Genomic DNA, 26,125 nt, shown 5'->3' on the forward strand with positions numbered 1-26,125 from the left:
TCCGTACCTATGACTTTGTCTTTCTTGCCATTTCTGATTGGAGTGCAGAGCAAACTTTTTATCCGACTGCTGGAGTGATCAGGGCTTTCACACTGTTAAATAACAAAGGGGATTACTTAATAGGACTGGGAAAAAAATGATGTAAAGAAAAGTGAGGAAGTGTGAGGCACAGACTGTCCAAGGGAAGCGCTGGTCCTTGGTGACATCGATGATGTTGAGAGGTTGCATGGTGTTTCTAACATACTGAGCGTACATGTAGTTTATCTGACTGACATCACAGTCTCTGAGGAAGAAAACACACAACATAGCAAATACCTTTAGTTACATTCAAATAGGCCAATGGCTCCGGAGCCACGTGTGGCTCTTTCATCCTTCTGTTGTGGCTCCCAGTGACTTTGGGAAATAGAATATTTTATTAAAATTAAATCATTAAAAAATTATGAATTAAAATCATGTTAAAATAAATTTCTAAATCTGAAGATTATGGTAAACTTGTAACATTAAAACAAAAGTTTTGAACATTTTTAGCACCCAAAATATACGTCATGTCCGCCGATGTGCGACAGGCTTTCCTGGCGAACCCCACATGTCTGGCAGACCGCATTTTTTTAGCGCACTGATTTAGTATTTTAGTATTTAGTATCTTTTAGTGAAATATCTGAAGTTTTATATCTTTCTTTAGGATAGAAAGGCACCACAAACCTACGATATAAACAGAAACTTTCCGTAAGTAGGAAAGAAATAAAAATACGTTATAATTTGGACTATTTCTGAGTTATTATCGCGGGTAATAAATCATCTGACAGTTTTGATTGTGTCTCTGTTGTTCTAGTCTGAATGGTTTAAAGAGCTGCTTTCAGTGCCGCTCCATCTTAGCCTTAACAGACATAAACATGCAGGGAAAAATAATCAATTTTCAATCAGTGTTTTGCACCAAACAGTTAATAATAATAAACAAGTTTTCACTGAGGCTCTGTAAGAGCCATATGAATAAAATAAGTAATTATTGATATGACAGGAGCAGACGGCTTTGACACTTAGGTGTGTCGACGTGGGAGTGACGTCACCAGGTATGAATGGGAAGGATACTGGCTTTGTGTGTATGAGGAAGCGGTGAGCGGGGCGGTCAGTCCTTGCAAAGTTTGGAGCCTGATCATCAAAATGGAATAAATCGATAATTGTGACAGAACAAAGAAAAGGTTTGGAGTTGATTGATACACGGACAGATGAGATTCCCCGAGTTAACCCAGTGTGGCCCTTTACCATCATTAGTTTGTCGTGTTTTTAATAATAAAAACTTGTTAATAGTAAAAACTGTTTGGTGCAAAACACTGATTGAAAATCGATTTATTTTTTACTGCATGTTTATGTCTGTTAAGGCTAAGATGGAGCGGCACTGAAAGCAGCTCTTTAAACCATTCAGACTACGAACACAACAGAGACACAATCAAAACTGTCAGATGATTTATTACCCGCGATAATAACTCAGAAATAGTCCAAATTATAATGTGTTTTTATTTCTTTCCTACTTACGGAAAGTTTCTGTTTATATCGTAGGTTTGTGGTGCCTTTCTATCCTAAAGAAAGATATAAAACTTCAGATATTTCACAAAAACATACTAACATTCATGGAAAAACCTCACATAACCTTATATTAAAGCAGAAAATACGGCGCCCACCGTAAGAAAGGCTTACAGTATTCAATTATGCTGCATAACTGACCAGTACAGTATTGCGAGGGAACGCAAAAGTTTTGCGAGGGAACGCAAAAGAAAAAACTTCCCCATGTCCCCTAGAGGGCTCCGTACCGTACTACGGGACACAGAAGCAGACTGCGCATTTTTTGGTTTGCTTGGTTCGTTCAGTGCCGGTGGATAATATTTGGATAAGTTTTGATTTTTATCTCCTGAATAAGAGGAGGACAGGTGACTGCATTCTGTTTCTATTTTTCCTTCAGTGCGGGTTGGGTAAGTTTCGATTTTTATTTCTTTAAATACAAAGACCCAAATAGACAGAGGGTATTTTGTTTGAAATTGAGCATCAACAAAGTGTAAAATGCGTTTTGTTACATGCAGAAATAAAATTTTGTGTTCTCTGCAGCAATTCGTTGATTTCATAAACGCAACATAGTATCGATTTTTGTACATAGCATATAGGTTTTATATATATGACGTCAAAATGGGTTGTGGCTCCAAGTGCTTTCTTTTTATTGGGAGGCGGTCCCAAATGGCTCTTTGAATAGAAAAGGTTGCCGACCCCTGAAATAGGCCAAACCAAGCATCATAAACTGATAAGGTCATCTTCACAAATGGTTATGTCTGTATTTGGACAGATCACAGAGTGTGGATTTAATTTAGGGCTGAGAGACATTTATTAGAGACATTTTGAAATATATTTAATTTACCCGTATGTGCCTAATTCACTAGGAACTTATTTTTATCTACTGATCCTGAACACATCAGCCCCTTGCTGTCCCCAGCTCGCCATTAAGTCTAAACATTCAGTCGGTTTAAAGTGAGAGGAACAACATACGAACAGAAGAACAAATTATTGACCCTTTGCACAAGATGTCATGTGCTTCAGAGAGCAGTCCACTCTGCCACGACAGGCGGCAAAACAACCTGTGTGTGCGTTGATACCTTTAAAGCTTGTCAGGGTACAGACACTTGGTAGCCAAATATCCCTTTTATTTAGTTCATTTCACTGTAAAAAGCTTGTTTTGTTCATTTATCCATCACATGCAAAAAACACTAACCACATGAAATAAAATGTGCTGCAGTATTTTCTTATCGAGGGAGTTGTACAGCCAACAGTATTTCTGTGTTATCAGGAAACTGAACTACAATCACATCGTATAACTTTACATGTTTTCAAATTGATATTTTACTAATTGCACTGTGACATTACATTATAAAACGACAATTTTTGGCCATCAGATGAAGTATCTAGGAAAATGACAAGTTGCCATGTTGAACATGCCTGGATTAGTTGGATCTGGCTATGTGTGGACTTCTGACTGGAGCATGAGTCCAAAACGTGGATAAAATCTGATTAAGGCCATCTGTAAGCAGATCAGACCAATTCCACCAAAACATCTGCTTGTTCTAAGCAACAATGAAGAATTAAACATCTGGATGGTAGGTGGAGGAACTGCAGCTTAAGGGCAACACCTGAGTCCTTTTCTGAGAGCCAAGCTGTCTGTCACATCTGTAACCACAAATGGGGAGATTATTAACGTGTCAAATAGAAATCATGTTTTGGGAGTGTGTATTGCAAGATGGAAAACAAAAACACAAATAGAGCATTCATGAGTAGAAATAAAGTGTTCATTAGTGTGCCCACAGACATCCATATATGTACCCATATTAGGACTTTGCATTCACTAAAGTTTTGGTGCTAACTAACTGAGTTCAACTGTAAAACTGTAAAAAAGTGAGGACCAGGAAAATTTCCTCAAAATTCCACCATTTGCTATAATTGTCCTCCCCAGATAGCAAGAGATGGAAATTCAATGTTGAATTATGGTCAAAAAGGTTGATTTTTGGTGAAGGTCGATGATTAACGATGAAACAACGATAAATGTTGTTTTCTGGTCAAATTCGAATGATTGAAATACCAACGCCTGATCAATATGTGATCAATGTTGAATCAATGTATGCTGTTTGTCACATCCCTTATCCTCCTCTCTGAGCTCTGGTTGAGAACATTTTAATATTGGCTAGGGTTTATCACATTTTAAATCAAGTACTACACAAAGAACTGCTGAAGACAGTGGGTTGTGATTTCTTTCTAATAAAAAGTGTTTTTGACTGTTGTTCATCTTATGTACGTATTTAAATTAATCTCACTTAATTCATTTGGTTTAGTGATGACAACTTACTTTTTTGTGTTCCATTAACTTAAAAGTTACAAATCTAACTAACTTAAATTAACTTAACTAACCTAAAAGAACTTTTTACTTTGACTTTACTTGAAACAATTGAGTTCAATGCCGGTTTTGTAATCTAAGTCTGACCAACTCTCGTCCAACTAAATTGGATGAACATCCAACTGCTTAGCATTAAGTTTATCCAACTCAATTTATTAAATTTTTTTTTAACTTGATTCATTAAGTGTGTTTAACATGACCACCAACTCTTACTCAAAACATTTACTTTTGTCTAATAAATAATTCAAATCTCTTTGACTAAATTCTAAAATCAACTAAAACTTTTAAGTTATTCCAAACTAAAAAGAATTAAAATATCCGAAAGTACATTATCACTCACATTGTACTTAAAATACAGCTGGAATTTAAATTTTAAATGTATGTTTTAACATGTTATTTTAGTTTTTCAAAGATCCTGTACACTGAAAAACAAAAAACGTTTATCCAACTTCATTAAGTTGGATAAAATTAATAATTAAGTATTCTCTAAGAAGAGTATTTTTAGAGTACACTTCTTAAAGTGCACTCTCAAAAGTGTATTTGAAACAATTAAGTTCAGTGCTGTGTTCATATCCTACGTCTGATGTCATGACTCAAGCTTCACCAGGGACAGATCCTGTACCTGCTGTGGTGATGGAAGGATAGAGCACAACCCCCATGAGGAGACCTTAGTCCCCAATGTGGCCGTTCAATTCCAGCCTGATGATCTTTGCTGCATGTCTTCCCTCTCTGTCATTACCCACTTTTCTGTCTAACTTCTCTTAAATAAAGATAGCCTGAGCCAAAAAACCCTGGTAAAAAAGATAATTTATTAGTTTCCTTCTTTATTTGAAGTAAACTGAATGATTTCAGTAAGACTGACTTAAATTTGGCATTTTAAACACACTTAATGAATTTGGTTAAATAACTTAATACACTGAGTAAGATGATCATAATGTATTGAGTTGGATGAACTTAGTAAATTGAGTTGGATAGACAAAACTCGAGTTGCTTGTACTGAATAAATTAAGTTGAATGTACTTAATTAAATTACTTCCCAATTGAAGCAATTCAGTTAAGTTGGTTCAACTAACTTCTTTTTACAGTGTGCCTGTTTGTGCATAATGTGTTGACATAAAAACATCTACAAATCACTACAAGTAGCGGAGTGGTCCACCTCCCCCTTTAACACTAGAGGTTTGTCCCAACCAAACAGCCACTTTGCTGCTGGCTTGTTTGCAAACCGGCTTCTGAATTGAATTCTACTCTGAACACTTTGGTGGTAAGTTTGGCAATATTACTTTTATCTTAACTGTGTTTATTGAAAAATAACTGCACTGTTTTGTGCCTATGCTGCAGCTTGATATGTAAATGTGTGATAATATACAGTATGTCAACTTATAATAGCCGTAATTGTTACTGCTAGTGATGCCACAAGAATGTGCCACTGCTTCTTTGCAGAGAGCATGGGAGAAACATGCTACAGGGTGATGCATGGACTGACATGGGCATATATATTTTGTCTCCCTAACAGTAGTAACATTACAGGTTGTTTGAACTCTGCTTGTTTTTCCATGTTTAATAATGTAGCAGCCGTTCAACCAGGCTTTGTAAGGTTGGTGAAGAGTGTGTTTATTAAAGGACAAACACTGTGGAACTCCCAGTGTGGTTGTGAGTTTTTGACCGTCCTGATGAGTCTGCCGCCTCCTCTCCTCCATGGAACACAACCCATGCTTTACAGTGCCCTTATTAACTTAACTGTGAGCGTACAAGTGGAACTGCACGGTTTGTGTGTTTGTTCTCAGGGCTATAATTATTACATTATTTAAAATTTCAATGTGTTTCAAAACTTTTCGAATGTTTTTATTGTCTTTCTAACCAGTTCCTTGCTCACTCTTATTTTTGTGTTTTTCAGCTGCTGCTCAGTGACTACAGTGAAACTGTCAAGAAGTTTCTTCGTTATGCATCACAGTGGGAGGAACCAGAGTGACGCCAACCAGTCAAACTTGGGTTACCCCAACACATACTGTTTCCTTGGTTCATACAGAACCAGGCTTAACCTCATGGATGCTGTTCTTCCATGAACAAGAGACTGTTGTTCTGACAGCCAAAAAGGAGTCAGATATGTTTTCAGATCTATGCCTGTTTTTCTTAAATAAAATGTAATATTAGTACAATGTTGTCATTTTTAACTTTGTGTGCACACATTTTAGGAATTATGGTAATGTAAGATCATTGTGAACAGCAACTATTGTCTGCTAACAAAATTATGTGTTTAACATCAGTGAAGAAACTTTTAATGTTATGATGTGTAGACCTATCAGACCAAAAAACGTACATTAATCAATACTGATTATTTAACTTTGATTCAATATAAAATCAACACAAATGTGCATGTAGATTCAAATGTAGATGGTGGTTGATTCAACATTTATATAGTGTCAGCAGGGTTTCCCCCAGAAAATTTCTTAAGCCCATTGGTCAGGGAGCAGAGGTTGTCCACCGGCGGTCCGTGTTTTTGTAATAAAAGAACTTAAGTTGACAGGAAATGTAAAAATATTACTGGGTTATTATGTTACTGGAAGAAATATCTGACAATTCCTAAACCCAGAACTATATAATCTTAAAAACAACAAAAAATATACAATTAAAATAAATTAATTATTTGCACTTTTTAAAAATCAAAATTAAGTCAGAAGTTAGTGGATCTTAAAACACTTTTTCTTTTTTTTGTATGTTCCAAAAACCAAAAATTCCAACAAAGGCTGTGGGTGGTAATTTGCACGTGTAGCACTACTTAATGTACTAAGGGACTAGATGGCATATGATATCAGAAGAGATTCATCTACTGGAGCTGTTGTCAGTAATCAATAAAAACAATACAAAAGAATAACTGCTTTCAGTAAATTTTCCATATAAATGTGCACAAAAGTCCTAAATTTCTCCACCGGTCAGCACAGTGAATGACTGACACATTTGAAAAGTCCATGGTTTTTGAGGTCAAAATGTCCAAGCGCAATTTGTTTCCAATGGAGAAGAGATTAATAATGGATTGTATTTCTGTATGGTGAGATGGAGGGGGAAATACTACAGACCATTAGCCTCCTACCAGACCAGTATGGAGTGAATTTCAGGTTTTCCTGGCCCCAGCCAGTTGTCAGAAGCTCGCCATCCTTTAATCCTAAAAAGGGTCACCTGGCCAATTCCATATACAGTTCAGTGCAAGATAACTTCATGGCTCCACGCTCACTGGGTATTCTGATCTGTAGCTCCTTTGTCTCCAGCTCTCCCCCTCACACCTGACTGGGAAAGCCGGAGCACGCCTGAATAACCACTTCAGATGCAGTGATTCGCTGAATGCACCATGTGACTGACTGTCATTACTACAACAGGCAGACAATATCTTTGGGAACTGAGCATGGGTCTGACCTAAATCTTTCTAATTAAAGGGTTGTGTTGGCTACAATTCTGTATTTTTTTGTAAAAATATTTTAAAAAAGTTTTCTAAAAGTTTTTTTTTAATTTGCAGCCTTAAGGGTGAGAAACCTTCAGGCTGCTAGAAAGCAGAAGAGAGATTTCATCTTTCAGCATCACCGTGAGTCCAAACATACATCAAATCAAAAGATGTTTCAACAAAGTATTAGTTCAATGGTTTACAATCCTAACATTGCACCTTTTATGTTTTATACTTTTCCCCACACATAGCGATTTTTTCTGTTAAATTGTACATAATATATGTTGCAATGAAGATGAAGAAAGTAAACTAAGAAATACTAAGAAATACTTCATTATAATCTCATATTTTTACCTCTGTTATTATGGAAGTTACTATGCCATTTTAGACTGTCCAGCTTGTTTCACATAATCATCAATGGACCAATACACTGAAACCAAGGCATTATTTCTGAGTGTCTAACTTTTTGTTCTTTCTTGGCTTTAACACAAAGCCTCAGGCTGGGAAATCTTATTTCCCAACTAGATTCAGCACACATAATCAGATTGACATTCTCAGCATGTGGGACAAGTATTGAATATACACATGTAATTCTTTCTAAAATATGTTTTGTAATTGTCCTGTGGTGGGTGGTTTTTGGCGCCCCCTACTGGCTGTCTGTGAATGCGCGGGGAAACCGGAGGTTCCACACAGTCTGTCCAGCGCTCTGCTTTAGTAAGCCATCAAATCCGGTCTTGTGCGAAATTCTGTTTCCCTGTGAAAATCTGTTCCCCTGTGTGGGAGCGCTCATTGCAGCCAGAGAGGTGGATCTGACCATTTTCACGGCGCTTCTGATCGATTTCTCGGTAAAAACAACTCGGTTAATCATGTCAAGCTTGTAACATTTAGTTTAATCGGCAGCTGTTGTTTACAAAATTGTAAAAATAATTAAATAAACGAGGTCTTTTTATGCTGTTTTGTGTTATTTTAAACGCCAAGAGAATCGGTCTTTTTCCAACTTTTGTCACTTCCGCCTGACAGAAATAAAAGTCAGTCACCAAAACACAGTTTTCCAACACGTAGTGTGTATTTATAATTTTTCATTGCTGATGTAAGAGGATGGAAGCTGGCTGAAAGCATGGCACAAAAATTAAGACTTCCTGAAAAGACGAGAGCGTAAACTTTCTGGTAAATCCCGTTCTAATGTAAAATATGACAGATTACTGTATTAAGGAAATTTCTAGTATACTACAGGCTATCACACATAACAATTTTTGAGAATTTGGCAACAGTTGCCCTTTATTCCCAAATGTTATGGGGGGAGGAGAGTAGAGAATGGATATTTCAGCTGCCTGAAATAATCTGTTCCTCCTCCATAACATGGGAACAAATTAATTCACCAACAAGTCTTTAACTGTGTTTATTCCTCTTATCATCAACAACAAATCATGTAAGTTTGGTAGCATTTGCTCTTTATTTGACAAAGTTATAAGGGGGAACCATTCTGGGAATCAACAATCAACACCACCACAGACGTTAGTGGTAATAAATGTTTTTAAACTCTAAAAACAATCTATATCATACTTATCGCATAGACAAAAACCACATGAAAACTGTGGAATGCTCACTTTCTAGGTGATCTACCCACAAGAGAAAAAGTCTTTGTTCTTGAATCCACTGGGGGAATCAAAACAAGACATCCAGAAATGTTTGCAAATCACAAAGTATGGTTAAAAATTTAAGTTTAACTCAAGTATGAAAATCAAATAAAGTTGTTCTTATTAATATATCTATATTTACAGGGCATTTATGAGGAAGAAGGGGTGCAATCTCTCATGTTGGACATGTGACACAGTCAAGCATCCAAAACAACAAGATAGTACATCATGTGGTGTATTTTCACTGAAGGTGCATACATATTGTCACACAGTGTATGATTTTAGGATTTTGATATATATTTTGAGACATGTACAGTGAATTACTTTCTTTGTTACTTAAATTTAAAGCCATTAAATGAAGCTGTTCATTTCAGTTTGCAGAAAAAATCTTATCAAAAGAGGTTGTGGATTTTCCTGTTTCCAGAGACTACAGCATGAGACTTATCCTTAACAGTGGTGAGGATAACATTAATATTCTTATTTTGAGTGTTTATGACAATTGTTATCATGATTATTATTATTTGTATGTTTGGCTAAAACATCTGTACATGTTTACAAATAATAGTAATCATGATATCCATTTTCTCTCCTCCTCCCCCCATAACTCTGGCAAATAATGATCAAATGTTTTCAAACTTACATGATTTGTTGTTGATGATAAGAGGAATAAACACAGATAAAGACTTGTTGCTGAATTAATTTGTTCCCATGTTATGGAGGGGGAACAGATTATTTCAGGCAGCTGAAATATCCATTCTCTACTCTCCTCCCCCCATAACGTTTGGGAATAAAGGGCAACTGTTGCCAAATTCTCAAAAATTGTTATGTGTGATAGCCTGTAGTATACTAGAAATTTCCTTAATACAGTAATCTGTCATATTTTACATTAGAACGGGATTTACCAGAAAGTTTACACTCTCGTGTCTTCAGGAAGTCTTAATTTTTGTGCCATGCTTTCAGCCAGCTTCCATCCTCTTACATCAGCAATGAAAAATTATAAATACACACTACGTGTTGGAAAACTGTGTTTTGGTGACTGACTTTTATTTCTGTCAGGCGGAAGTGACAAAAGTTGGAAAAAGACCGATTCTCTTGGCGTTTAAAATAACACAAAACAGCATAAAAAGACCTCGTTTATTTAATTATTTTTACAATTTTGTAAACAACAGCTGCCGATTAAACTAAATGTTACAAGCTTGACATGATTAACTGAGTTGTTTTTACCGAGAAATCGATCAGAAGCGCCGTGAAAATGGTCAGATCCGCCTCTCTGGCTGCAATGAGCGCTCCCACACAGGGGAACAGAATTTCACAGGGGAACAGAATTGCGCACAAGACCTGTTCTCTTCTGAGTAGTATTGGTGGTTATGTTCAAAGGCTAACTTGGAGTTTTGTTACAGCACACAGAGTGACTAGTGGACCAGTATGGAAGCTCACTGCGCTGATGGTGTTTTGTTGACCACTCATTTCAGGTAATTATGTTACATTAAATGTCAGTAATTTATGTTTGCCAGTTTGGTTGCCAGTCTGTCAGTTTGTTTGTTAGTTGTTTCCATGACAACATGACGTGGCCAGCTTTATTTTCTGTGAACCACCAGACGGTGCTGTTAAGTAATTTAATAATTAATTTTGACTGATGTCTGTATTTATTTTTCTAATTTATTTAATTTATAAAAGAAAGACCAAATTGTATTAAATTCATTTTAAAGATGTATTATCAAAACCACTATACGATCACGTCACACATTTTTTTTGTCAAAACTCGCTGTAATAAATATTTGTAAATTACACAGTCTGTTCAGCGCTCTGCTATGTACTCAGAGTGACTAGTGGACCAGTAGGGAAGCTCACTGCGCTGTTTGTGTTTTGTTGACCACTCATTTCAGTAAATGGCATAAAATCTAACCAACTGGTCTCCGCATGAGCATGACGGGACGGGTAAAGGAAGCTGTCACACATGCATTTAGTTTCTTTGCTCGCTCACTCAATTCACATTTTTTCTCTCTCCTCTCCGTTCAATTAAATAAGGCCTCACTACTGCCATCACCCAAAAACTGTGACAGTACAACTATAGATTTCTGTAGAGAAGCACAATCCAGCTCTGTATCCAGGGCAATGTAATTGTTCAACTTTTTCTACTTGAAATGCTCCGTCTGTGATTCTTGCGAGTCGGATAAACATTGGTTTTGCTCGACTGAACTTCCTGCTTTGGAGAAACAGATGGTGGGTCACTGGGAAGCCGCAGGGCTTGGTTAATGCCACTATAAAAAGCCTCCTGTGGTTGGAGCCGGTTAAAGCTAACATCCTGCAGGACCCCTCCCCTTCCAACTTGGCCCTGTTGGGGATGTCCAATTTTGCTGGATTTGATCTTGCCAAGAGGAAATCCAGCACAAACACATAATGACATTCACAGAAGTTATTAGGTTAGGAGAAACTGCACTGGAAGCTGGTTGAAAAAGAGAAGGATATCTAAAGGACAACAGGGCAAAAAAGGACATCTGGTTTTTGTCTCATTCAGCTATTCTCAGAATGTTTTCCACAACTATTATTTTCTCTTTCCCTGTTCTTGTACCCACAAATAACATCCAGAAGGTGGAAAACATCCATACACCACATTTGAACTGTTTACACTCATGGAAATAGTTTTCACTTTCTCATATATTTGAATGCCTTTTTAATCCACATTTATATTATATTGCAAAATCTTCTCTATCAATACTTTGCCTGAGCAGGTGATATGGAAGAAGAAACCTTCTCTTGCTCAATGTTGTCATACAGAAAAAATGTTCAGGCCAATCTATAAGACTCATGGGTTTCAAATAAAAAAAAAAAAAGCTTCTTTAAATGTGGCTGCCAACAAGGAATTATTCATGAAACTCAACATTCTGATTCAGGTATGCACAAATCATACATTTTAAAACAATAACCACTACATGCCTGGAGGACATTGGGGAAAGTCTCAGAAATTCAGGAAGTTGAAGCATGTGATACAGCATAGTTACTGTAGAGCAGCACTGATCCTCATTATAGTCCGTCATGATTGTTGTTTTTATTCCTACTTGGGCGTATCAGGACGAATAGAGATATTTGTCGAGTATCAGTGACGTTCAGGTCAGATTAATGGACGTTGGGTCGCATTGAATCAAATACGTGTCAGATACCCAAGTGGGTCGCATTCGAAAAGAATCTGACCTGTGTATATATATTTTGAAACATGTCAAGACTGTCATAAAAAGATCGGATACAGGTCGCATAACGTCAAAAAAATCAGAATCGGGTCACTTCAGGCTGCAGTGTGAACACAGCCTAAGAACCGTCAAGTCTTGCAGCAAGATACTGCAGATCTTCTATCAGTCTGTTGTTGAGAGCTTCATCTCTTCTGCCATCATCTGTTAGGGCAGCAGCATCAGAACCAGGGACCTCAAAAGGCTCAACAGCCTTATAAAGAAGGCTGGTTCTGTTCTGGTTCTGTTCTGGGGACGATTGTGGAACCTCTGCAGATGATGATGCAAAGAAGGATTTTTCATAAAAGCAAGAAAATTATGGACAACCCTGACCATGCTCTTCACAAAACTGTCTTGGGTAAACAGAGTATCTTCAGTCAGAAGCTTCTTCAGAATAACTGTAATACAGACTGCTGCAAGAGATCTTTCCTGTCAATAACCATCACCATCTACAATAACGCTGAAGAATTTGAATTAATATGAGTTACGACATTTAAAGTGTCACTGACACGATAAAACCATTTACATAATTTAACAAGTTGAACTACTGTGCTTTCATTCTGTGAACACAAAAGCTTTTAATAATAAATATTTCTCACAGAATACTATAAATGCAGAGTGTTGCTGTTGTCCTCTGTAGTAAATAGGTGGCTTCTGGTGGCGTAATCAGGGCAAGTCAACTAAGGCTGAATACATAGAAGTGGAAGAAGTTGTGATGGCTGCATAGTGGTGCAGTTGGTAGCACTGTTGCCTTGCAGCAAGAAGGTCCTGGGTTCGAGTCCCAGCCTGGGGTCTTTCTGCATGGAGTTTGCATGTTCTCCCTGTGCATGGTGGGTTCTCTCCGGGCTTCCTCCCACAGTCCAAAAGCATGACTGTTAGGGTAATTGTTTTTTTCTAAATTCTCCTTAGGTGTGTGAGCATGGTTGTTTTTCCTGTCAGTCTCAGTGTTGCCCTGCGACAGACTGGTGACATGTCCAGGATGACCCCGCCTCTCCCCCGAAATGTCTCGCTGGAGACAGGCACCAGCACCCCTCCCAACCCCACTGGGGACAAGGGTGTAAAGAAAATGGATGGATGGAAGAAGTTATGAGGATTTCACCGACGATATGAGCAATTTATCTGCAGTTTTGGAAGATGAAGCTAGATGGAATAGCTGGTTCTACTGAAGAATTGCTACCATATTTTTCAGGTGGTAGGGCAAACTCTTACCACAGTCACTACCGTCATTCCAGGAAAACAGTCCATTTCACGCAATCACTATAGTCACACTAGCCTGGTAAAAACCAGTCCCTTGTCCAACGCTATTTGCTTTGTCCAGAGTGTCTGGACTCTTGATTAATGGGAAACGACTGCTTCCTCTGTTGAAGTCTAAAATGTTACCCAATCGCCAATGTTTCCGCATCATAATCATATCAAGATATAAGTAGCTAAATATGTTATGGTAGATATTTCACTTACCGCTCCTCTGTTGCTGCCAGAAGCACTATTGAGGTCTAAAATGTCTGTACTTCCACATGGCTACAGTGCTGTTGGAATGGGTTAATGTGAATGGCTAAGTTACCCCAACGTGGGGTCTGTTCATATGACTGGCTGAAGCAACAAGTAAAAATGTTGTTCTGTCCATTTGTGAATCTTGTTCGGTACATTTGTGATTACTGAGACTGGTTTTGCTCCATGCTTCTCTTTTTGATTTCAATATTATGTCAAGAAGATACATTTCCCTCTGTATGATAATAATGAAACTTTATGAAAGTGTCTATCAGACAAATATCATCAAATGGCCTCTGAGGGAGAGGGAAAAGCGTAGGTTGCAAAATTAAGGAATTATTAGTTGTAATAAATGGTGGAGAGAAGAGCAGAACCAATCTGGGACAGCCTGCAGCTAAGGGGATCCTCTTACCTTTTGGGAGTATCTAGGACTTCCCTCAGCTCCTCATGTTCCATGTGAAACACACTGGAGAAGGAATTCTACAAACAGAATAAAACAAGTTTATTTGACTTGGAAAATAAGCAAATAAGCTAAATTTCCTAGTCATACCAACCACTCAGTGTGTTTTACACTGCAGCCAATCACTTTCACAACATGCACACATCCATTCACTGATACCCAGATCAGTAGGCAACTTGAGGTTAAGTGTCATGCCAGGTTCAGTGTTGGGAGTAAATAATTCTGTGTTTTCCTCTATCTCTTTTAGCTGCTTGCATGCTCATATGTACACACACGCACACACATAGTACCCATGCGCACATAGATACAAAGCTAAGGTTAAAGGAAGTGACACGCTAGGGAATGTCCTCTAGCTTAGATAGAAACCAACAAAAGGAATTAGGGACCATTTTGCTCTGTTCTCCCATAAGGAAAGCATGACAATGGACCAGCACTGCATTTTAGTCTTAAAAAATAGAATTGATGAATTAAACTCACTGACTCTTCTTGAAGCTCATACATTAAGAACCTAAATGGAGAAAGGCTAATCTCCATCAGCACCGCTAACTAAAACATAGCTGTGCTAACCCTAACCATAAGCACAAATGATAATCAGTTCTGCAATGAGCGCTACACCAATGTTATATTTAGCAGAAGCTAATTCTAAATGCTAAGTTCAATTTAAATAATATATGTCCTTAAAAGAATACAACCCTCAAGGTCCAATTTACTTTTGATATTATAATTTACATATTCTACAAAACCGTTAGATACTGTACTTGTTTATGTTTCTATCTTATGTTTATATATTTTTTACTGTTTGTATTTCATTTTGCTCCTATGTTTCTTGTTTGAAATAAAGGTTTTTTGGGGAAAAAGGCAGGAAACAGAACTGCAGTGTGACCACTTCAAAATAAAAGCATAATCAAACTGCTTTTATTAAACTACTTGAAGAAATCTTAACAGTCAATAGTTAAAAGTTCAATACTAAAGTCAAACTTTATTCAACTGAAGGTTTACAAACAGCTATATAAATTAGTTCTGTAGAATTTATGCAGAAAAATTCATTTGGGGGCAGCTAAGTGCACTAAAATGTTTTCACAGTTAGCAAAAAGAAAAAGCTAAAACTCTAAAACAAAAGTCTGCCCACCACTGCCCAGGAGCACATTGAAATGTGGCAGGAAGAAGGTGGAATCAGACCCACAACTTTTATACTTCTCTTCCCTCGTCTTACACTTTGACTTTTAAGTGCGCATCCAACTAGAGACGTTGGACGCCTTTTGACGCGCACAACGCATTCGGTCTGAATGCAGATTTTAGCTTATCTAACAGAATACAGACTGGGTCTGAGTTCACTCAAGCTCATTCTAGGGAGAAGCTCCTCTGTGTTTTATCGTGAGTGCTCTAGTCATATTATATACCTCCTACCCTGAAATTACATTATCACAACAAAGTATCCAACAGTAAAACCATGCGCACTGCCTGGAAGTAAAGAAGGGAAAAATAGATGTTGATCTATTACTAATTAAGCCTTTCCTCAAGCAGAGTTTACTTCAACAGTCCTTCTGCCTTCCCCCCTTATAGGGACTTGTTTTCTCTCAACTTGCTCTCTCAGACCCTCACAAAAGTATCATTTTTCCATCTAAACTGTAGGGGCAGGATGTTGAAGCTGGAAGAAGTGTCTTCGCTTTGGAATATTGTGCCTCCCAGTTGTGCACACATGCTATACACACAGCTTTGCTCTGTAGTACTATATCCATCTAGGTGAGGCCAATAAAGATGTTTTAAACAGAAAAAGGAGCCAACAATGTTATGACATGTATTGGGGTCTGTGAAAGACAGGAAGGTTTATAACCGGATAATACAGGATAATGGAAAATTGGACCAAATCCAGGATACACTTGGAGCTATCCATGAAAAGCTGTACCTGAAGAGGAAGGACAGCAAAAAGAATCACCGGAGAGCAGCGGAATTTCTGTTTCTTTCATGCATTTATCAGTGTTTTCACAGCTGATGCTCTGGTAGACTTGGTTTAATTGGGGACCAAAATTGTAAAATTTGTTACATTTTCTGCTGCTGCAGTTTGGTTTTACACTTTACTCTGTCCAAGGAACCAAACCCTTTGAAAAACCTGTTCACCCTCTCTCCTGGGATGGCACTGCACCTATAACCACTGAAGGAAACAAACACCTCTGAAGAAGACACAGCACGACTTCCTTCTTCACAAAATGTAAACAAAAATGGAGTGGCATGAGACTTTAGTGATTATAGGATTTCTGTTTTGTCTTTGGAAAAAGACAGTAGCCATTTTTCCTGCCAGTGCTAGTTTCTTGGCCTGGAAAGTCTGCTTCATTTGGGGAGATGTGAATTCCTGATTGAACTCTGTGGACCAAAAAACAAACTCTTGGTCTTCAGTCTTTTTTCAGTTGAAGTGTCATATCTTGAATGAATATATGAATGCCAAGCAGACCGGAAACCGCTCCAAAAGCAGGAAGTGGACTAAAGTGCAGGGCCATCCATTCATACATCCTTTTTCTTACATCCTGATCCCTAGTGGGGTCGGGAGGGCTGCTGCTGCCTATCTCCACCGAAAGTGCAGGGCATTCTGGGTAAATGCAACCAAAACAAAGGTACGTGTGTACGCTGACACACGTACCTTAGACAAAAGACAAAAGTGGCGTATATTTTTGTTTGCCTTTCGTGAAGAAGAAAGTTGCACTCTGTCTCCTTCAGAGGTTTTTATTTCGTTTCCTTCAGCAGTTCTTGATGCAGCGACACCACAAGCAAAGGGGGCAAACAGACTCACAGCAACCTGTTGGTTTGACACACACTTTAAAAAGAAACAAGCTGAACAACGTTGACAAATTTAAGTCAGCCTTACTCAAATCATTTAGATGACATCAAATAAAGAAGGAAACTAATAAATGATCTTTTTTACCAGGGTTTTTTGGCTCAGGCTATCTTTATTTAAGAGAAGTTAGACAGGAAAGTGGGTAATGACAGAGAGGGAAGACATGCAGCAAAGATCATCAGGCTGGAATTGAACTTGCGACGGCCATGTTGAAGACTAAGGTCTCCTCATGTGGGCTTATAGTCACTCAATTTATTAAGTTGGTTCAACCAAATTAAGTTTAGATTGAAGCACATTTCTTTATTGGCCCAACTTAATTGCTTCAATTGGTAACGGCTTCAACTTAGCTGAAGCAATTCAATTACCAGTAAGGTTCTAATAATTCAAAGAGATTTGAATTATTAGAAAAAATAAATGATTTAAGTAAGAGTGACTTAAATTTGTCATGTTAAACACACTGAATGAATTACGTTATAAAAACTTAGTAAATTCAGTTGGATAGACTTAATGAAATGAGTTAGATGATCATAATAAATTGAATTGGTCAGACATAGGTCACAAAACTGGCTTTGAATGCAATTGTTTCAAGCAAAGTTAAAGTAAAAAGTTCCTTTAAGTTAATTAAGTTATTTAGAATTGTAAATTAATTAATTGAACGCAAAAAAGTGAAGTTGTCATCAATAAACCAAATGAATTACATGAGATTAATGTACATAAATACATAAGATCAACAAGAGCCAAAAACCCTTTTTAGAGTGCAGTGCAGTGTGAAAGAGAACCATAGTAGCTGAAAATGTAACAAATGTTGCAGTTTTGGCTCCCAATCAAACAAAGTTTACCAGACAATCAGGTATGAAAATATCCTTAGACAGCTCATCTAAAAAAATAAAAGTTAATTTAAGGTTTAGTTACCCTTTAAAACCATGTGGCATTTGTCTTTAACAATATTGATTAATTAAGATCCCCGTCTGTAGTTAATGTGACAATATGTGAAAAGGTTCGAGCACATGTAGATATTACAGTATTTATATGTGCTTATAGCTAAAGGATATAACTATTAATACAGACTGTGTGTGCAGAAATACTATGAGAAATGTTTTCTCATATGTGTCAGGGGACATGTCTTCATTTCCATCTCCTTATTTCCTCTGGAGAGAATTAAACTAGTGGGGGAAGAAACATGTCCAGTGATGAGGTAGATGTCAAACCCAATCAGACATAATTTACGTAAACACCGGCAGACACAATTATACTTGCAAATGCCTACACACTGAGATACAGTGAAGTAACATTCACGCAGATAACAACCAGATGTTCCTTCAGAGCAACTTGAGTACCACAAAAAACCAGACTGCAGAATAAAAATGTCAGTTAAAGCTAAACATCTCCTGGCCTTTATACAGGTAAGTGCATAGAAAAGTAAACTATATAGAAAGTATACAGCAGACATGTAGACAGTTCCCAATGTGACACCACACATCAGCAAAATGAGGGCAGCAAACATTTTCTTGCTCTTTCCGGACTGCCTCTTACTCCACCTCCAAAAGACAGAAACTCTTTTCTTGTAGAAAACATTGTTCTAAAATCTGCTGAATAATGGACCTAGTTGAAAAAATACAGACATGAAATACTGACACCTGCATAAAGATGGCTGGCTGGAAAATAAGCCAGAAGAAGTATTTAATCTCTGGGTAAATGTTTGGTAGGGAAAGAAACATAATAGAGAGAAAGAGGGGAGAGAGGTAAGCAATGAGGAGACAGTTTGTCTGGACAGAGAGTTCCTGAGAGGGACAAATACATACAAACTGAGGCTACGTCAGTAGCTACAGTACCTTATGAAAGTATTTGGCCCCTTGAACTTTTCCACCTTTTGCTGCTTTTCAGGCTTCAAACATAAAGATCTAAAATTTTTATTATTTTGTGAAGAATCAACAACAAGTGGGACACAACCGTGAGGTGGAACCAAATTTATTGGATATTTCAAACTTTTTCCACAAATACAAAACTGCAAAGTAAAGCGTGTAATATTATTCGGCCCCCTTGTGCTAATACTTTGTAGTGCCACCTTTTGCTGCGATTACAGCTGCAAGTCGCTTGGTTTTGTCTCTATCAGTTTTGCACATCAAGAGACTGAAATTCTTGTCCATTCTTCCTTGCAAACCAGCTGGAGCTCAGTGAGGTTGGATGGAGAACGCTTGTGAACAGCAGTTTTCAGCTCTTCCCACAGATTCTCAATTGGATTCAGGTCTTTGGACTTTGACTTGGCCATTCTAACACCTGGATACATTTATTTGGGAACCATTCCATTGTAGATTTTGCTTTATGTTTGCGATTATTGTCTTGTTGGAAGGTAAATCTCCGTCCCAGTCTCAGGTCTTTTGCAGACTCCAACAGGTTTTCTTCCAGAATGCTTCTGTATTTGGCTCCATCCATCTTCCCATCAATTTAAACATCTTCCCTGTCTCTGCTGAAGAAAAGCAGGCCCAAACCATGATGCTGCCACCACCAAGTTTGACAGTGGGGATAGTGTGTTCAGGGTGATGAGCTGTGTTGCTTTTATGCCAAACATATCGTTTTGCCTTGTAGCCAAAATGTTTGATTTTGGTTTCATCTGACCAGAGCTCCTTCTTCCATGTTTGCTGTGTCTCTCAGGTGGCTTGTGGCAAACTTTAAACCAGACTTTTATGGATATCTTGGAGAAACGTCTTTCTTCTTGCCACTCTTTCATAAAGGTCAGATTTGAGCAGTGTACCACTAATTGTTGTCCTATGGACAAACTCTCCCACCTCAGGTGTAGATCTCTGCAGTTCTTCCAAAGTGATCAGGAGCCTCTTGGCTGCATCTCTGATCTTTCTTCTTCTTGTTCCAGATGAAAGTTTAGAGGGACGGCTGGGTCTTGGTGGATTTGCAGCGGTCTGATACTCCTTCCATTTCAATATGATCGCTTGCTCAGTGCTCCTTGAGATGTTTAAAGCTTCGGAAACCTTTTTTGCATCCAAATCCTGCTTTAAACTTCTCCACAACAGTATCTGGGACCTGCCTGGTGTTCCTTAGTCTTCATGATGCTCTCTGCGCTTTAAACACAACCTGAGACGATCACAGAGCAGCTGTATTTATACAGGGACTTGATTACACACAGGTGGATTCTATTTATCATCTTCAGTCATTTAGGACAACATTGGACCATTCAGAGATCCAACCTGATCTTCTATGGTGAGTTTGCTGCACTGAAGGTAAAGAATAATATTACACGCTTTACTTTGCAGTTTTGTATTTGTTAAAAAAGTTTAAAATATCCAATAAATTTGGTTCCACCTCACGGTTGTGTCCCACTTGTTGTTGATTCTTCACAAAATAATAAAAATTTTAGATCTTTATGTTTGAAGCCTGAAAAGCAGCAAAAGGTGGAAAAGTTCAAGGTGCCAAATACTTTCGTAAGGTACTGTACATGCATGAAACAATGCAAGAGGAAGATCAAACCTGAACACTAAGAGAAACTGCTGTAAAGACACATATTTTTCATTTCATATGATGATATGATGATTAAGTTAAGGTCTAGCAAGAGATTCTCCAGTAGATTTAGGTCTGGACTAGGCCATGGTAATAAAAAAATGTTCTTTGATCTAAACTGTAGCTCTAGCTTTTGGAGGTCATAATGACCACTCTTCCAGTTAGTTTTGAGTGAATTTAATTCACCTAGTGACATCGCAATGTAGAGTTGTGTGCCATCTACGTAGTTATCTTACTTCCTGTTATAACCTGAGGTAGGAGCATATAGATATTGAATAAGATGCGTCCTAGGATTGACTCTTGGGGTACCCCATATGACTTCTGTCCGTTTCGATTAGAATCCCCTATTGAAACAAAGAAAGTCCTGTTTTTTCAAAGATTCAAACCAATTGAATATTGGACTAGGGTGTCCTACCTAACTCTCCAATCGTTTCAGTAACGATTGGAGAGCTGTAATAGTGTCAAATGCTGTGCTGAGGTCCAACAGAATCACCAAGGTGGCTTTTCCACAATCTTTATTTATATGGATGTCATTGAACACTTTGACCGTCTCAGTACTGTGGTAACTATGGAAACCAGACTGAAAGACATCAAAGTGGTTGGTCATTGTTGTTGAAACACTGTTTTTTCAATAATTTTGCTGATGAATGGAATGTTATAGTTTGGCCAGTAAATCTGCAGGAGTGATTTGTCCAGATTGTTCTTTTTTATCAGTGGTTTGATAACTGCTGTTTTAAAACCTGAAGGAAAACACCTGATGAGAGGATTGAGTCTTCTATTTGAATCAGATCAGATGCAACGACAGGCAGAACTTTCTTAAGGAAAGTTGTGGGTAGGATATCAGGACAGCAGGAAGAGAAGCTTAATTGATTTAGAATTTCTTCTAAATGTTTATAGTTAAGTAGTTGAAAATGAGTCATTTTTTGTATTTGTTATGTTTGGGCATAGCATTGATTTTTTTTGGTGTGGATGTTAAGATTAACCTTCTATTTTTTTCATTTTCTCTGTAAAGAAGTTGGCAAATTCATTGCAGGTCGTGTTAGAGTGGAGTTCAGGTGGTGCAATCACACAAGGGCTTGTGTGTCTGTCAACTGTGGTAAATAAAGCTTAAGCATTGTTAATTTTTATGCAATGTGCAAGGAAGAGTAGAATTGATTAAATGTTGTTGCCTTGTTGTCCATGTAAGAACATTTTGTAATAGCTGTTTTGCTAAGTGAGTCAATGGAGATTGTACTTTCAAAAATAACAGAGAAATGATCAGATAGGGCAAAATCAGTTACTGAGACACTGGAAATATTTACACCCTTAATGACAATTAATTCTACAGTATTTTCCAATGTTAGTACACTGGAAAATGTGACTAAATGTGGTTGTTGTGTGCAGTTTGGTGATATGAATCACTTTCTTTAAGTAAGTAGTATCAAATGAAAATGGTTTTAAAGATCAATGTTTGTGGTGCTATAAATGCTTTGCCATGCAGTAACAGCCATAAAGTTATCTAAAAAAGAATGAATAGTTTACCATATTTTTTTATTATCACATACTTAATAGTACCACAAAACATTGCAATAAAATTTTACGTCCACATTGCCCACCGATAGATTCTACCAACTTTAAACCTCTCCAGGCTAAATTTCTTCTCATTCTTCAGCAACTCACTCAAACTCTGTCAGATTGGATAAAAAGGGTCTGTGAACATACATTTTAAAGTTTTGCCACATGTCCTCAATTGAATTTAGGCTTGGACTTTGATTAGGCCATTCTAAGACATTAATCTACTTTGATCTAAACCACTCCAGTGCACCGCTATCTGTATGTTTACGGTGGTTGTCCTGGTGGATGCTGAGAGTCTAATGCAGTCTCAGGTCTCCTGCAGTCTCTGGCACATTTTCTTTTACTGGATCAAGCTCCATAAACTCTGACCAACTTACCTGTTCCTGCTGAAGAAAAGCATACCCACAGCAAGATGCTGCCATCATTATATGTTTCACCATGGATATAGTGTATCAGATTGCATGGAGCTCAGAAAGTTTAAGTTTAGTCCAATTTGACCAGAACCCAACCCCAACTGCTTTAAACTTTAAACTGGTCTTTTTGGGGCAGTGGGTTCTTTAATATTCTCTAATAGCCTCTGAGGCCTTCATAGAACAGCTGGATTTAACACAACACATCTATCATTTGTGAAACACAATTAAAAATTGAAATGAAGCATCATTTACTTTCCTTGTCACCATTATAATATGATAATATTACACAAGGTGTGAATGCTTTTGCAAGGCATCATACAAGTGGTTGATCAGTGTGTGTCTATGTGTGTTTGTGCACTGACCATTGAGTCGTCATCAGCAATGAAAACAGTGCAGGCCTGAGCCTGCATGAAGGACAGGATGGTTCCGGCAATCTTCCGCAGCACAACCTCCAAACACTGCTGCTCCTCAAAGATCAGTCTTGCCAGATCCAACAGCACCTGCACATTCAGCACATCACACACTAAGCTACACCTTCATGTATGTGGTTCTGCGCAGACATCCACTCTTACCTGATTGCGTCTGTTTTCCAACTGCGAGGTCTCATACAGCTGTGCATTGTGCAGAACTATGCCTGAAAAGGCTAGATAGGCTGAAAAATCCTGTTGGGAAGCAAAACAGTGAGCCAGTACCATGTAGTAGGAGGTAAGTAAAAAATTATTTTTATCTATATAGCAAGTGCTTCATGGTAAAATATAAATAGATATACATTTCATACAAGACTTTTGGGCTGAGATGAAGGGTGCAACTCTGGTGTGATACTGGGGCTCTCAGCTGGTGGTCGATGCTTCTTAAGGATGTTCTGGGCTGCAGGGATTGAGTTGGACCCAGGTGAGGCTCCAGCTACCTTAACCTCCCTAGAGCTATCTGATCAGGTGGGATGGTACAATGCCATGCACCTGGATGCCAGGGTGACCCCCTGCATGGGGGGCCTGGGGCAGCAAGGTTGGTTGTTGAGGTTTGGTACCAGGGATTGCCTACTGACCACCAGGAGCCTGACTTAACTACCCCTTAAAAGCCTCACAACACTCTTCTTTTTTCAGTTTCCACCACCAGGTCCTCAGCTCTGACTTTGTTGTCTTCATCTTCCTAACTATCAGTTTCATCCTACAGTCCTCAAGCCAAAGCTGTCCAGCTACACTCTTAACTACCACCAACTTGCAGTCACTAATTTCCTTCAGATTATGTCTAAATAAGATGTAGTCCACCTGTGTGCTCCTACCTTCTCCTTTTATAAGTCACTGTATGTCCCTGCCTCTTCTGGGAGAAACAGGCATTTACAACATCCATTTTAATCATTTTCATAAAGTTCACCACCGCCTGTCCGTCTTCAGACAGATCTGGCCGAATCAAACATATTCCAGGGTTCTGTAGACAAGGCTAAACAGAACATGCCAAGAGACCCAAATGCTGCTTTATTCATGGATGAACTAGCCTGGCAATTGTACGTACGTAATTCTGCTCAATTCTCATCTCCCTTCAGTGCTCTGTCTGGGAAATGAATTAATAAGTTGAAGCAACAGGAATGTTTAAGGTATTTTATTTCAGGCAAACATGTTGTTCGGATCAGGAGACCTCTCTCTTCACAGTGGAGGATGGTTGTTTACGGTATGGTTCACAGCTTCAAACTAGCGCCTTACATATGCCTCAGCCAAATGTTAGCGATTGGATCCAATCATTTCAAACTTCAACATAGTCCATGCCTCCAGCAAGCAATTACTTCTCAATATCCAAGGATCTATACCCTCTGGATGAAGCAAAGTGTAGAATAAAGAGCTGGTTTTTACCAGACTATGGATGAGGACTATCAAAAGCAACAGTAAAACAGGGAAGAAAACCACTGGCTGATAGCAGATGTTACACAGTCAAATTGACCAACCTTCTCATCCTGTTCAGTGAAGGCACCATTCTCTCCACATTTCTTGTTAATAGCCTGAACCACTCCAACAACCTGCAATATGTAGGAATAATAATAAAGCAAAAACAAAGTAATTCACTTAGAGCAGCTTTATATCATCAGAAACCGTTTCAGAACAGCATGTCATGATATGAATTTCAGGATGGACCAAAATGCAGACAGGAGCTGGGAGCATGGATTATGTAGAAAGTTTTAGTAAAAAATGAAAAAATAAAAAAACACAGGGAGACAGAGCAGACCAAAAACCACAAATCCAAGGAAAATGCCAGCAAGAGACACAGGAAAAAAAGGTAAAACAACAGGGAATACTGGGAGGAACCAGCATGGAGTGTGAGAAGAGAAGAGTTTAAAGACTTTGAGGCTGAATGCTGAACAAAAGACGTGGGGCCTCATGTATAAAAGAGTGCAAAGCTTTCACACTAAAAATTGGTGTATGGAAATATTTTTGAAAAGTACAGTGCACAAAAAAATTCAGATGTATAAAAATGTGCACACACGTGGCCACACACCTTTCCTATACACATCCTAATGTGTGGGAAATGGAGCTCAGCTGCTGGTCCGTAAATACATCCGTAAATTAGAATAAATACCCAGACGTCTGACACCACGTGAAGCAATAACCATGGAAACGGTGCCTTGCTTGTAGTATTTTAAGTAACTGTAATGATAATAATTGTATATTTTACTTAATATGTGCCAGCAGAGCACATAAGGTCACTGCACAAAAATAATAAATTTCAAAGAAAAAATTTCAATTACAATTAAAAACAAATAAAGAGATCTAAATGGAGATGCTTGTTTGAACAGCAAAGAGTTCAGCTGGGATTTAAAGACAGTGTGCCAGAGCTCGACTGAAGCACTGTCTGACCTGGCAGCAGCCCCAGCTGCACCAGTAACCAACAGCTCCTTCTTTAAGTTCTGCACAGAACTCTAGGATGATCACTCAGGGGAGAATCTAAATGCTAATAAAAAATCCTAAATATTTCCCAGGATATCATTATAGTTTCTGATCAAACGCTCCCTCCGAGTCCTTCTATTAGCGATGTTCTCCATTAGAGTCCCACATTTACGTGGCACACCTTTGCGCAGCTGCTAACAGTGTGATTGTCCACACACCTGGATCACCTTAAGAATGATCAAACCTGACCTGTTTGGAGTTAATCTGCTAATTTGACCCCGTTTTCTTTTTCAGTGAGAATGAAATTATCCCGCAGACAACATGCATTTCATGCACTTGGACCAACAGACCAATGCGCAGTTACATCTTTACAAAAACTGAAGAAATTTACTACCAGTAATTTACATTCGAGTGAGGTTTTCCTTTAATTTTTATTAGGCCCGAGCAGCAAAGCGCTGCGAAGGCCTATTGTATCTGTACTGTTTTATTATTATTCTGCCCCCCTCTTCGTGTGCCTTTTTGGGGGCTTTATCATATTCAAAAACTCACCAAACTTGGCGGTCGCGACTAGAAAAATTAAAAATTTTGAATTTTAAGGTTGTCGCAAAAATCGCTAAAAAAATTGCTCAACGGCGGCAACTAGCAATTTTCTGTTGACACAATGGTATGAACGTACTTCATCGTAGAGACATGAAATTTGGCACACTTGTAGAGCTCACCAAAAGACTCAGAACTTACATTTAATGTTATAAGCCAACTATCACAGGAAGTC

The 26,125-nt window shown here is 38.2% G+C and overlaps 1 protein-coding gene across 7 annotated transcripts in view; it reads right to left on the minus strand.

Moving 5' to 3' along the window:
- pde5ab (phosphodiesterase 5A, cGMP-specific, b) overlaps positions 1-26,125 on the minus strand; it is a 144,245-nt gene that overhangs the window by 45,039 nt on the left and 73,081 nt on the right. For all 7 annotated transcript variants that reach the window (XM_032582683.1, XM_032582679.1, XM_032582677.1 and 4 more), the window contains exons 5-10: positions 24,417-24,488; positions 23,050-23,139; positions 22,840-22,977; positions 14,123-14,190; positions 175-283; positions 8-92 (exon numbers count right to left, since the gene is read on the minus strand). In XM_032582683.1, the coding sequence (XP_032438574.1) occupies positions 8-92; positions 175-283; positions 14,123-14,190; positions 22,840-22,977; positions 23,050-23,139; positions 24,417-24,488 (562 nt within the window). The remainder of the gene's footprint in view (positions 1-7; positions 93-174; positions 284-14,122; positions 14,191-22,839; positions 22,978-23,049; positions 23,140-24,416; positions 24,489-26,125) is intronic.

This window comes from Xiphophorus hellerii, chromosome 14 (genome assembly GCF_003331165.1).
Source record: "Xiphophorus hellerii strain 12219 chromosome 14, Xiphophorus_hellerii-4.1, whole genome shotgun sequence".
NCBI lineage: Eukaryota > Metazoa > Chordata > Actinopteri > Cyprinodontiformes > Poeciliidae > Xiphophorus > Xiphophorus hellerii.